The following is a 12,987-nucleotide window of genomic DNA, read 5'->3' as shown; positions in this document are numbered from 1 at the left end:
TGATAAAATCTAGTTATATAGAGCACTCTATTATCACTTGCTTTCATATGTAAAGCACCTCTTAGCTATCAATTTGGTATAGGCTGTAGGATATTTATGAGCCTTTTTCCCACAATATGACTGGCTGTGCTATACAGCAGCGAAATGTATGGAAGAGAGAAATGGAGAGGGCACCTGGGAAACACTTGCAGCAGGATGGAGAGCAGTGAGTGCTGAGATCTGAATGCCATAAAATAAGTTTTGGATGGAGAAACTGGGCAGAGTATCAAGCCTGGAGAACAAAGACAATGTCCCAGTCTGTGGTGGTGCTGTGGAATAGAGGGCCTGAAAGTTCCCTCTCTGATGGTGGGACGTGTGTGCATGGCATCCCAGAAGCACAAAGCCAGTTTGCTCTGTGTGACCATCTCCCTTTAGATGCTTCTTTACTGCTTTGATGCTCTGTCAGAGGACCACTGTGGGGAATGTGTCAGCAGGCTGTTTTATTTGTTTTTCCTTTTTCAACAGCACTGGCACCTTCTGAAGGCAAGGGTCTCTCCACTTAAGGCGCTGTAGGCTTCAGGTGTGGAAAACCAAATGCATTTGGCATAACTAATAATGAATATGCATCCACAGCAAAGCCTTGTCTTTTAGACAATTTTTTTCAGACAATCTATGAATCATAACAACATAAGAGCATAGCTAAGAATATATTAATGATATAGTTTAGGCATATTTTTCTCAATAATCCATATGCAGATAAATACCTTTGCAAAGTACCTTATGTCTGCAGATATAGATATGGGTATATTTTTTTTCTACTTGAATTATTTCTCCTTAATGGAACTTTAAAGCTCCAGATAACTATTTCTTAGGGATCCTTTGCACGGTAGTTTAATCATTATTCCAGCTTATCAAAAAAAGGTCACGATGACCTTTTGTTGCTGCATTTTGTACCTCTCTTAGCTAAATTAATGTCTGCTTGGAACACAGTGTGAGATCAGAGAATTTGGGAAAAAATAACCTTTGTGTGTGGACTAATAAAGGGCTACACTTGCAGTAAAATGAACAATTGTGTTCTTTCTGAGAATCAACCTCTCAGTGGAGGCACTAAGGCAAAGGCAATCCTCACAGTAGACCCAGGTGGTGTTTTGAGAGCCACTTCATGTCTTCAAAGTTACCATGGTGCCCTCCAACATGAACATTATCAACTTCCCAGAAGCACTTGTAGCATTGGAGGAAAAGTTCAAGTGATAAAGGCACTCAGCACAGACATTGTCTTGCTCTTGTCAAAGCAGCACTGCCCTTCACAAGGGCATGACATCTGCTCTGCAGTGCATCAGGTGACAGGAGCCCCCACTTTGAGAAATGCCTTTGCTTTCTAGAATTTCACAAATGGTACATCTTTGCTCACCATTCCCATTTCCAGCACCTAGCTCCTGCATCTCAGTGGCTGGGATGACTCTGGGACAGGAAATGTGGTTGTTTGCTGACAGCTTGTGTAAAACCTCTGAGTCCAGCAGAAATGGGGAATATTACTCAGAGATAGGTACTTGAAAAAATTATAATAAAGTAGAAATCAATATAAAATATGCGTTTTTGAGATTCTATTATTTTTTTAATCAAGCAATTATAATAGAGATGGTGCTTTTTCAGATCCAGAGCTCTGCCCACAGCTGTGTGATGACACCAGGCTCAACCTCTGCTGAGTTTTTTTGGCCCTTACAATTTTGGAGAGACATCGGAAAAAGCAAATCATGTGTTTCAAAATCCAGGGTAACTAATAAATAGACCTCTAAACTTCTTGATTTTAAGGCTCTTATACCCCTCTTCAATCAGTCTGACATAGCAGAGGAAGTGGCTTAAAGGAGCAATTTTTTGTTTGCTTTGTATTTATTTAAAGTCTGTGTCAGGCATTTCGACCTCTTTTTGACTCACAAGTGCTGTGTATTTGGATTTTTCTGCTGTTTTTTCTTGATATTGCTGCTGGAGTAGAAGATGACAACTCCTGCCTCTTCTATGTCCTTTGACATTCACTCCTTGCTGTGCTGTTGCACATCAGCTCTCTTTTGTGAGAATTACTTAGTTTCAGTTCACCTCTGCATAGTGAGCAGTTTATTTGAAATACACGGTGTGTTGCAAGGAACAAAACATGGTTGCTCTTTTCCAAGCATCCTACCATAGCCTTTTGAACAAAAATGGCTGATTATTCAAAGTTAGCTTTAATATATGCTAGGCTCCAGTATGTAGTTTCTTACTGCTCTTTCCTGTGCAGAGGAATGATTCAAAAAGTCTTGTAAGTATATTGCAGACTCAGTGCTCAGCTTCCTCCTGGGCAGCTGATGGGTTGGGGTTGTGCCCTGTCAAATCAGCCTTTTTTTGACAACATTATTTCTCTGTGGATTTGACTTGAACCCAAGTGTCAGGCAGGGGTGGAAGCCACTAAACTCAGGAAACTTACAGGAAAATAAATTCAAAAGAGCTTTTCCATATGTCTTGCTGAAATGTGTAAAAAATTATTGCTGGTTTTTACTGTATGTTGCAGGATTGTACTGTTGTGTTTTTTACTTTGAAGTTCCATTTTATGGGATGGCAGCACATATATATTTATACTGGAGCTCTCCCATAAATAGGGATTTAAACTTCAGCTTTTAGGGGGTGACTTGTCACAAGCCCACCAATTGTCTGCTCAGCCCTGCTGGAATGTCTCTATGCAAAAAGGAAGTGGTTTTGTATTATGTCCTCCTTCTCTGCATTGAACACTTCTGAGCAACATCTCAAGCAAGCTTGGAGAGCAGCAAGTCCTTGGACTGCTTCCTCCTTCTTGTGCCAACAGGAGCCAAGCTCACCCCATGCATTATATTTATGTAGAAGACATTAAGGGCTGTTAGTTAAATGTCTGTTTGGTATAGACTGTGCCCTGGTTATCTGTGCCTGAGTAGCTCCACTGGACACCACTATTTGCACAAACCAGCGGTTAGTCTGAGAGTAAATTAATCAGTTTTCTGCCAAAGCACTGACCTCCTGCGATTGATTGACCTGGTGAGCTGCCCCCAGCTGACAACAGGCCATAAAAAAGGGACTTCTGAGCAAAGGAGTGTCATTAGACCCTGAGCACTTGAGCCATGAGGGCAATACTGCTGGCTGTGGTTTGCATCCCATTCATCGTGGCTGTGGAACGGTAAGAAAACACATCTGGCTTGGCTGGCACACAGCTGGCTTCATGGGGTGACCTGTGCTTCTTGCTACTTGGGGTCTCAAAAAAGAAACATTTTTTAAAAAAAATGGAGTATATGACAGTTCTAGAAAAGACAATCAGGGTTTTTTTGTGTGTGTGTTTATTTTATTTGCATAGAATCCCCTTGATTCGATTCAAATCTATCAAGAAACAGCTGAAGGAAAAGGGAGAATTAGAAGAATTTTGGAGGAATCACCACCCTGATGTTTTTGCCCGGAGGTATCTGCATTGTTTCCCTGCAGACATTGCTTTATCAGTAGGAACTGCTTCAGAAAGGCTGTATGATTACATGAATGTAAGTACAGTTTTGGTAATGCAATCACTAGGACTCATTGTTCTACTGAAGGCAGGTTTTTTGTCCCCAGCACATTTTAAATCTAGTCTGTCAATGAAATTAGATGGCTTGTGGTGTCTTGTTGCTTTATGCTATAAATATTAGATCATAAAAAAACCAGGTTGCAATCTGCAAAATAAAGCATATCTAGATCTAGGATAGCAAGGGATCTGAGTAGAAAGCTGATGTAGAGTAGCAGTGGTAGTCCTGTACAAGTTTTATTTTCGTATAGATCTGTATTTGACTCAGTTGGGTCCCCCCAAAATATGGGAGGTTTGCCTGTATGTCTTAGTGAACTATAGGGTTTTTCATAGCAGAATGTGATTACTTCATTTAGTCATATTCTATTTACCAGACACTTGGATGCTTCTGTGTTATTAAAAAAGGCCTCCAAATCTCATTTAATTGATCAGATGGAGTCATAAATCAGCAACAACAAAGACTTAAGAAGAGTTTTTTATTTTTCTGCTTTTATATCTGGAGTTTAATGTGTATGAAATATTGGAGACTTACCTGGTAGGATTTACCCTCTAAACTGAAAAGGAAGTCATCTACCATCATCTAAAAAGGAAAAATATTAATTTCACTGGATCTCAGACAGGCAAGTCAGCAGATATACTATTTTGTACGCTGTCTTTCCTGGTTTTAGAAGTTTGTCCGTTTGGATGGTCTCTGTTTCATTTGGTTTTTCTGCTATGTTTATCTCAAGGGAAACTAAGCTGCAGAAATGTTTTGAAGTCTTCATCTGAATAGGGAGTGGAATCAAAGGGAAAGCCAAATTCATTCAGCAAGAAGTTACTGACACTTGAGGGCCATAAAGAAATAAGTATGTGAAGAGGAACAAAGGACACTGAAACATTTCAACCTGCTTTAAAGCTTATTTCAAAGAGGGATAAATGAAAATCTCAAAACAACAAAGCAAAACCCACTTCCCCAGCATATTCAGGTAGCACCAGGAACAGTTTAATTGTGTGTGTGTGTATATTGGTCTTCTTCTTTTTTTTTTTAATGAACATTTCTTAGGTTTGTTTAATGCAGGAAGAAATAGAATCCTACTGTATAGTTGGAGATTCTCTTAAATGGCATGCTTGCTTGCCTTTTCAAGATTATCTCATTCAGACTGTATATTCTCTGGTCAGAAACATTAGTGTATTAATTAACAAGTATGCACTTAAAGGTACACATTCAAATACTTGTATTGCTGAAGAAAGTTTGGCACTAGCTATTGCTTTTCTATCTATGGTTGAATACCAGAAATGCCTCCTCCTAAAAATAGGTCTCTTAATGCTGAAGTGCTCTTCCAGAGCCAGATAGGAGCACTTAGACACTTGTATATGGGATGTGGATAAGCACTTCACTCCAGCACTCACGTGTTCACAGATTATCTCAGTCCCAGTTGGTGTCCAGGGATGGTCAGGGGTTTCTTCATCTGCTGGATGAACTTTGTCCAGTTTGTGCAACACAATACTTTTTGACTTGCTATAATAGCTGCTAGTTACTGAGGAAAGAGGGAGGCCACACAAGACAGTGTTGGTGCCACAGGTCGGAGCCTCTGGAGCTGGCAGAGGCAGCTCGTGCTGACTGTGCAGCGCTGATTTCTTACTGGCATCAGTAAGAACAGCCTGTGTGCCCATCTGAGAGTTTCACCTTGAGGATGACCTTGCCACCTCTGAAGCCAGTGCAGGAGGGTTTGTTGGCTCCATAGGGAACCCAACTGAATGTTTGCTTAGAAGGCTCTAAAAATGTCACCGTTGTTGGTTCAGCTGGAGTAAACCTGCAGCCTGAAGCCCCTGGCGGAACCAGGCACACATAGATAGTGTGGTGTGCATTTGGTTTAAATGGAGCTGCTGGGAGGCTGCTGGGGGCTGCCTGCTGCTGGGGCAGAGCAGGCGGAGGCTCCGGGGCTGAGCGCTGCTCCTGCAGGCGCAGTACTACGGGGTGGTGAGCGTCGGGACGCCGCCGCAGCGCTTCACCGTCGTGTTCGACACCGGCTCCTCCAACTTCTGGGTCCCGTCCGCCTACTGCATCAGCGAGGCTTGCAGTAAGAGCTGTTCCCCTCCTGATGCTTCTCCTGGCTTGGCTCCGGACACCTTGCCTAGCTCTCCCTTCCCAGGAAGATTGTCTGCAGGGATACTGCAAGGGCGGGCTTTGGAGCATCCCTTAGGCTGCTCTCCTCTCCCCGGCTTGCTCCTCTGTCCCTCATGGCACTCTGCAGCCTCTGCACTATGATGTAAAAGGCATGAAAATAGACCTGGGAGATCTACCAATAGAGGTGGAAATGCCCATTTTTTGGTCTAATTTTTTTCTCTAAAATGCAAAATTACCTCTCAGGTACAGAAAAAGAGGGGTTTCTGCTGGGGAACTGAGGTGTCTGCAGTACTTCTTCAACACTTTTCTCTTGAGAGAAGCAAAAATCTGGCTCTCTTACATCTCATCTGGTTCTGCATTGGGGAGTGGGTTGCCAGGACCTCCCCTCAGTGTAGAGATGTCATTTTTTTTTCTTTTTGTGTGTAGGAGTGCACCAGAAATTTATGTCCTTCAAGTCAGATTCATATGAGCACGGAGGGGAAGCCTTCTCCCTGCACTATGGCTCAGGACACCTTCTGGGCATTGCTGGCAAAGACACACTGCAGGTGAGTGTCCACTAAAATGGGTGTCAGCCTCCACATCAGCAGTTGTCAGGTCAGTTCAGAGGCTGATCTTGCCTGGAAAACCTTGTCTGGTTTAGGCAAGGGCAGGGTGAGGTCCCACCAAGCCGAGTCCTGAGAGGTGTGCGTTCTGCTCCAGCTTTGGGCTGCCAATACAAATGCCTGAGATTTATTTTTAAGTTCTGCTTGTCTTCTTGGATCCTCTTCTGAGCTTATGAAGAAGCAGACACATGATTAAGGCATTCTAAGAAATTGGTGCTGTCTATCTGGCAAATGGGCATGTCGATGCAAGTCAATCACACATTTATAAACTGAATTAATCCATTGATATAAATCAGAAATATAGATGATTTCTTGTTATTGGTGGTCATTGCTTTCAGTTGTGGTTGTTCTTTGCTTGGTTGTTTGTTGCCTGCTTTTTTACCACACAGATAAGTAACATCTCCATCAAGGGACAGGACTTCGGCGAGTCGGTGTTTGAGCCAGGAGCAACTTTTATCCTTGCCCACTTTGATGGTATACTGGGCTTAGGATACCCCTCCTTAGCAGTGGGCAATGCTCTGCCTGTGTTTGACAGCATCATGAACCAGCACCTGGTAGAGGAGCCAGTATTCTCTTTCTATCTGAAAAGGTCTGTCTTTAAAATGACACTGCTAAAAAAATAAGTAAATCTATTTTAACTGTTGATAGAAACAACTGTGCATCAGTATAAAGCTACAACCCTAGAAAGAAATTTTCTCAATTTTTTTTTATTCTTTGTGTTGTATTTTTGTTTTCAATTTGACATTATGGAATGAAAATTAAAAATGTTATGGGGAGGACCATGACTTTTTGGACAGAGATTTATTCTTCTTGCAGCTGATCATAAATAAAAGTTCCCACCTCAGACTCACCATGTCTGTTCCCAGAGGTTTCCCTCTGGCTGATGCAGATGAACAGAAGTGCTGTGCTACATCCATATAGCCACATTTCAGAAAAATACTCTTCCCTAATCTGGACCTAGCTGCAACTCCACCTATTTATCTAGTGTCTCTTTTTAGCTGAGTGTAGCAATTGGCTCAGCCTGCTCCCAATGCCTACCTTTGTGTCTACAGTAGATCTTCTCAGAGGTTGTTTGGAGGGTCTGAGTTGGAACACATACAGTGATAATTTAGTAATAATCCCTTTCAGCCATCCATACCTGAGTTTAGAAAGGGCTGTGATTTGACTTTTGCTTTTTAAGTGTAATCTCATAGATGCATGCTGCCACACTCTCATATCTGTGTTAAACTGTTCTCTGCTTTCAGAGGAGATGACACCGAGAATGGTGGTGAGTTGATTCTGGGGGGAATAGACCATTCTCTCTACAAAGGTTCAATCCACTGGGTCCCAGTCACTGAGAAAAGCTACTGGCAAATACACATGAACAAGTATGTATGTATGTATGCAGAAAAAACCTGGTGGAATTCACCTCCCTGGGTAAACCCCAGAGACAGAAACATCTGGTAACACAGGTGCAGGAGGACTCACCTGCAGTCTTTTACCCCTGAGCCCCTCAAAGAAGGGTTCCCAGGTAGAGATTGGGGTTTGCTAGTTCTCTAAATCTGCTGTAACATGGGTAGGTGGTTTCTGGGAGAGCGCATCAATATATTTCAATATGATGCATCTGTGGTGAGTCTTAGTGGACTGTTCAGTTAAGAGGTCAAGGCACCCAGGAATAGAAGCCAGCTCTGGGTCCTGCTTTCATCTGTCCTGCTAACTTTGGTCAAAGTAACCAGTGTTCCTTTGTCTCTTCTCTAGCACACTGCCTAAATTGATGAGAACACATACCTGGGGGGGAGGACAAATTCATCAATAGGAAGCACATGACTCGAGTTGTAGGAGTCTTGAGAGACAAAAGTGGGTCTGCAGACATTCTTGGCTTTAGCAAAGCTTGGCAGCTACTTTTAATCGTAGAAACACAGAATCATTAGGGTTGGAAAAGATCTTTAAGATCACGGAACACAACTGTCAACCCAGCACCACTACCAGGCAGAACAATAAACCATCTCCTCAAGTGCCACATTCAGACCTCTTTTGAACAATTCCAAGGATGGTGACTCTACCACTTGCCTGGAAAGTCTGTTCCAATGCTTTATGATGCTTTCTGTGAAGAAAATTTTCCTAGTATCCAATCTAAACCTACCCTGGTACAACTTGAGGCTATTTGCTCTTGTCCTGTCACTTGTTGTCTGGGGTTAACTTCAGTTAGTACTCTGGTACTGTAGCTGGCAATAATATGGTGTTTCAGTCAGACTGTATATGCCATTTGCTTAAAGCTGTTTTTTTGTGTTTGTTTGTTTGTTTCCATTTGCAGTATAAAGATCCAGGGCCGGGTGGCATTTTGCTCCCATGGCTGTGAAGCCATCGTTGACTCAGGCACTTCTCTTATCACCGGCCCCTCTTCACAAATCAGGCGATTGCAGGAATATATTGGGGCCAGTCCATCAAATGCTGGAGAGGTAAAAAATGCACAGCCAGAAAACAGCTAGAGAGGAAGAGAAACTGGTATATGATGCAAGGAGCTGGAAAATAACAGAAATGGTTGCTTAGACAGGTGTCAGCAGAAGTCTTGTTTCCAGGAGAGCACTGAACTCTGAGCCACACTGCTTTTGACCTATATGCCTTGTCCCAGTCCTCTTCCCAAATATTCACTTCCTCTTCTATACTGGTATGTAAGGAAATAATGGGGACATCTTTGAGGAATTGATATGTACTCTGCATGAGAGATCATTTTCTTTTGGAAAGTCAGAGGATTTTCAAGGTCCCCAGCTCTAGCTGTTGGCTGTTCCAAGCCAGGAGGGATTTGGTGCTGATGGCCAGCTATGTCAGCATCAGATGGAAAGGGAATGGTATTTTAATGACAGCCCCACAGTTGCTTCACTGACAGGACCTCTCACTGTCAGCTTGCAGTGGAGCAGTTGGTGTTGTGCCAGAGCTCCTGGGAGGGATGCACATCAGTGTCACTCACAACGCTGGCTCCCTGCAGATGAGTCACAGGGTACAGGACAAGGCTTGCTGGCTCTTACTCTTCCTCCTGAACTTTGCTCCTCTGACCCTTTGTTGGTCTTCCTTTCTTCCCTGCTGCTGTCTCCTGCATTTCCCTTGCTGACACTCCTCACCACTCCTTCCTATCCCTGCCTCCAGCAAAAGAGCAGTTTATTTCTACCCTGCCTATTGCTGGTTCTCCCACAGGTCACCAGCACATTGCCACAGCTCCAGTGCTCAAGCAAAGCTGCCATGCGTGGCTTTTGTTAACTTTGCATTTCACAGAATACTCTGAATTGGAAGGGACCCACAAGGATCATCAAGTCCAGCTCCCAGACGAGTTGCCTGTACAAGGATCAAACCCATGGCCTTGGGGTTAATAGCACCATGTTTTGACCAATCTCAATTTGACTAATCTCAATTTGTCTTGATCCTGACCCAAAACTATACTTGGAAGAAAATTAAGAGTATTGCAAATACCCAGTGCACTGGACAAAGAGCAATAACAGAAGTGGACTCTTAAATCACTTTCATTTGTAAGAGGAGGACTTGCAGGCATCTCTGTGTAACTCCCAAGGCTCACCTTTAATCTTGATTTTGTTCAAATTTTTAGATAAATGCCAAAGAGTATGCTCTGATAACAAGTTGATTTTACAATGGTTCATACTAATGAACATAGATAAAATGTGTATTTCCAGTGTACTTATACTAGCCTAATACAAACAAGGAATGGATCATTGCAGTGTAGGTTCATATATACACCAGTGCTGACCTAAGAACATTCATCTAGCGTCTCAGATTTTGCAAAAAGGCATCCTGAAAATAAGAATTTCTGTGACTGAGTTTTAGCAATCACAGCTAGACTGCACATATTGGCTCAGATTCATCCCAGTAAAAGTGAGTGTATCCATCCTGGATTTTACCAGAACTTTTACCTCTTTTCAGCAAGGATTGATTTGTTCTGGATGTACTATTCTGTAATAACTATGAAAAAGAATTAAGTCTAGCTTCTTGTATCCTACAAATCATTTTACTGGCTTTTTGCACCCTTGTCCTCTGTATCCCATGTTTTGTTTTGTTCTATTGGTGTGACAACTGGTAAGTGCACACAAGATGTAGGGCTGTGTTTTCATAAAATAGATTGTAAAACAGCAAAAAGCAGATTGTTCCTTCTAGGAAGCCTCTAAAACAATGACTTAAAACACTACAGTTTACAGCAAAGAGTCCTGTGGGACTTGGAGCATTCTGCAGTGCCATTTCCTGCACCAATGTTTCATGAAATAACTAAAAAGGCCAGAGAATTATCTTCTCTGTTATTGTACCTGACATTAATGACCAAGCCAGGGTTTAGTCCTTCTACTCTTTAAATCCCACTCCAGGGCAAAGTATAAGCATTAAGTGCTGTATTCCTCACTAGGTTTTTCTCCCCTGAAGTGATGGTATTATGGGAGGACCTGAGGTGGACTGCACCCATGGGGTGCTCCCTCTGTGCCTGGAGCAGTTCCCTCTGCCCTCTCAAGGCCAGAGCTTTGGGGTTCATACCCAGGGAGGATATCAGAGCCCCTTCACCTCTTTCTTTTGGGACTTGCAGGGATTTTCATCAGCCCTGGGTGATGTGCAGGGTGCAGTGGTCTGGGCTGCTGGGCTGGTTTGACTGAGTACAGGAAAGCTGGAGGGCAGTGTTAGGCTGTAAAGCAGCCTGATGCTGTTTGCAGTAAATTCACTGTTTCCTACTCCAAAAGCCTTGAATTCAAAGAGCAATACTCAAAGAAAGACCAAGCAATCCCATCTCAGTCAGTGCACTGTGTCCAGTTTCTCGTAGACTGCAGAAGACTGTCGAGCCTGCCTCACATCAGCTTCTCCATCGGACACCGCGAGTACAGGCTGACTGCAGAGCAGTACATCATAAAGGTGAGCATCCACAGCTTCCCTCTCCCTGCTCCTCACCCCTGAGCTGGAGTGGAGCAGGCTGCTGCAGGCACATGTGCTCTCCCTTCCAGGAGTCCATTGATGACCAAACCTTCTGCATGAGCGGCTTTCAGTCTCTCGACATCCCCACTCGCACCGGCTCGCTCTGGATTTTAGGAGATGTCTTCATGTCTGCATTCTACTGTATTTTTGACCGTGGGAATGACAGAGTGGGATTTGCAAAAGCTGTTCACAGGAAGGCTACTGAGCCATAATAGCATTTATTCTATTTTAACTCAAGTTAATGTAATGATCTTCAACACGTGTGAAGAAGAACTTTTACTGAAACTCTGGACCTAAATGCATGTTGTATTGTTCCCCTCCAAGTTTTCAGGACTTTGCAGTGATCCTTGTGCCAGATTATATGGTTTGGTTAAATACCTATATGTTTACAAGGGAAAAACAATTTTTCCTGAGTAACTCATGGACGCTGCAGCTCTCAGGATAAAGCAGCAGAGCAGCTCAACACTCAGATTTGTAAAATATTAGGAAGAATAAAAATGCTGAACTGCACCAGGCTGAAAAGATAGCTGCTGTGTGGGGGGAAAACTAATCCTAGTCCTGCCTGGTCTGGCTATCCTTTTTTTCTTGTTGTGTACTAGTTACCACTTAATTTCCTACAGCTTTCCTTTCCATCATTATTTTCCATGGTTTGGGTTTTGTTCAACTTTGTTTCCTGAGTGCCATGGAAATTCTCTTTAAATTAGCTTGCTCCAACCAGCCTATATAAGAGGGGGTTTGACTGATGCCTGTGTGGCCACTAATTTTGACTACTGTTCCTTGCATGATATCCTGCTCCCTACACCACTTCTTTTCCCCTGGGATTCCTTATCCCATGATAATTCTCCTTTTCTGTGTCTCAGCATTTGATGCCAGTGTGTTAGGTCAGATGCTGCTTTTAGTGCCTGACTCCTCTACCCCTTGGCAGTGTGAGCAGCTGGAGCAGCATCTATTCACTTTAGAAAACCAGACTGCAGCCTGTGCAAAGGGATACCAGTGTTCCTCCACCTCAGATGAGTTATGGGACCCATGCACCAGCACTACACATCTATTGCTCCTTGCTCAGCTACTTGTCAGCAGTCGCAGGAGTTTCAGATGATTTGGCAAAGGAGTCACCTAAATTCTACCCTTTGGAATATTTGTTTGGATTGCTAAAGCTGATACTGCCCCCATACACATGAATAAAATGAAACAAAAAAAAATCTACTTTGATCTTAGTGCTGTTTCAGTTACATTTTATGTTTCTTTACAGAGCCATGTGTTGGTGTATTGGGGCTGCTTGTATCTTCCTAAAGCCAAAGAATGTCTTCAGTCCCAGCCATGTGCACAGGGCACGTCCCCAGCAGGGCAGAGCCACGGGGAGCTGGAGGCTGGCCCCATGGTGGCATCGCTGGGACAGAGGTTAGTGGCCCCCAGGCACTTAGTGCTATTGTCTGTCTGGATGTGCCTGGCACAGACCAAAGGCAATGTCCATTGCTAGCCTTGGCAGTATCACAATCACAGCCCCTTAGATTTCAAGTTTTTAGTTATAAGACTCAGTAAGTATTACAAAAACAGGTCAGTTTTCCTGTAGATATCTCTGAAATAGTGATCTTGCCTTCCAGTATGAAATAATCCTTCTCTCTGGTGCCTGTTTTCATGACTCTCTATTTGCAACCACATTGTGTTACACATTTGGCATCCAGGCTATCAACCTCTAGCAAAGGGGACTCTGCTGCCAGCTGTCTCTTTCTGCAGAGGAGACTGAGCAGTGTGAAGTTACTGTGTATTTCAGGCAGATCTTGCCTTGATTCCCCTTTGTCCAGGGCAATCTTAAA

At 43.2% G+C, this 12,987-nt stretch overlaps 1 protein-coding gene across 1 annotated transcript; it reads left to right on the top strand.

The window, feature by feature from the left end:
* Window positions 1-2,576: 2,576 nt before the first annotated feature.
* LOC306801660 (cathepsin E-like) lies at window positions 2,577-12,392 on the top strand. Its single transcript, XM_079304896.1, has 9 exons — window positions 2,577-3,157; window positions 3,332-3,509; window positions 5,472-5,589; window positions 6,063-6,181; window positions 6,628-6,827; window positions 7,483-7,605; window positions 8,532-8,676; window positions 11,015-11,113; window positions 11,203-12,392. Exons 1-9 carry the CDS (start codon window positions 3,102-3,104, stop codon window positions 11,383-11,385), a joined length of 1,221 nt encoding a protein of 406 aa, XP_079161022.1. The 5' UTR covers window positions 2,577-3,101; the 3' UTR covers window positions 11,386-12,392.
* Window positions 12,393-12,987: the final 595 nt, after the last annotated feature.

This window comes from Erithacus rubecula (assembly GCF_903797595.1).
Source record: "Erithacus rubecula genome assembly, chromosome: 4".
In the NCBI taxonomy this organism is placed as follows: Eukaryota; Metazoa; Chordata; class Aves; order Passeriformes; family Muscicapidae; genus Erithacus; species Erithacus rubecula.
This window is presented reverse-complemented; position numbering and strand designations above follow the sequence as displayed.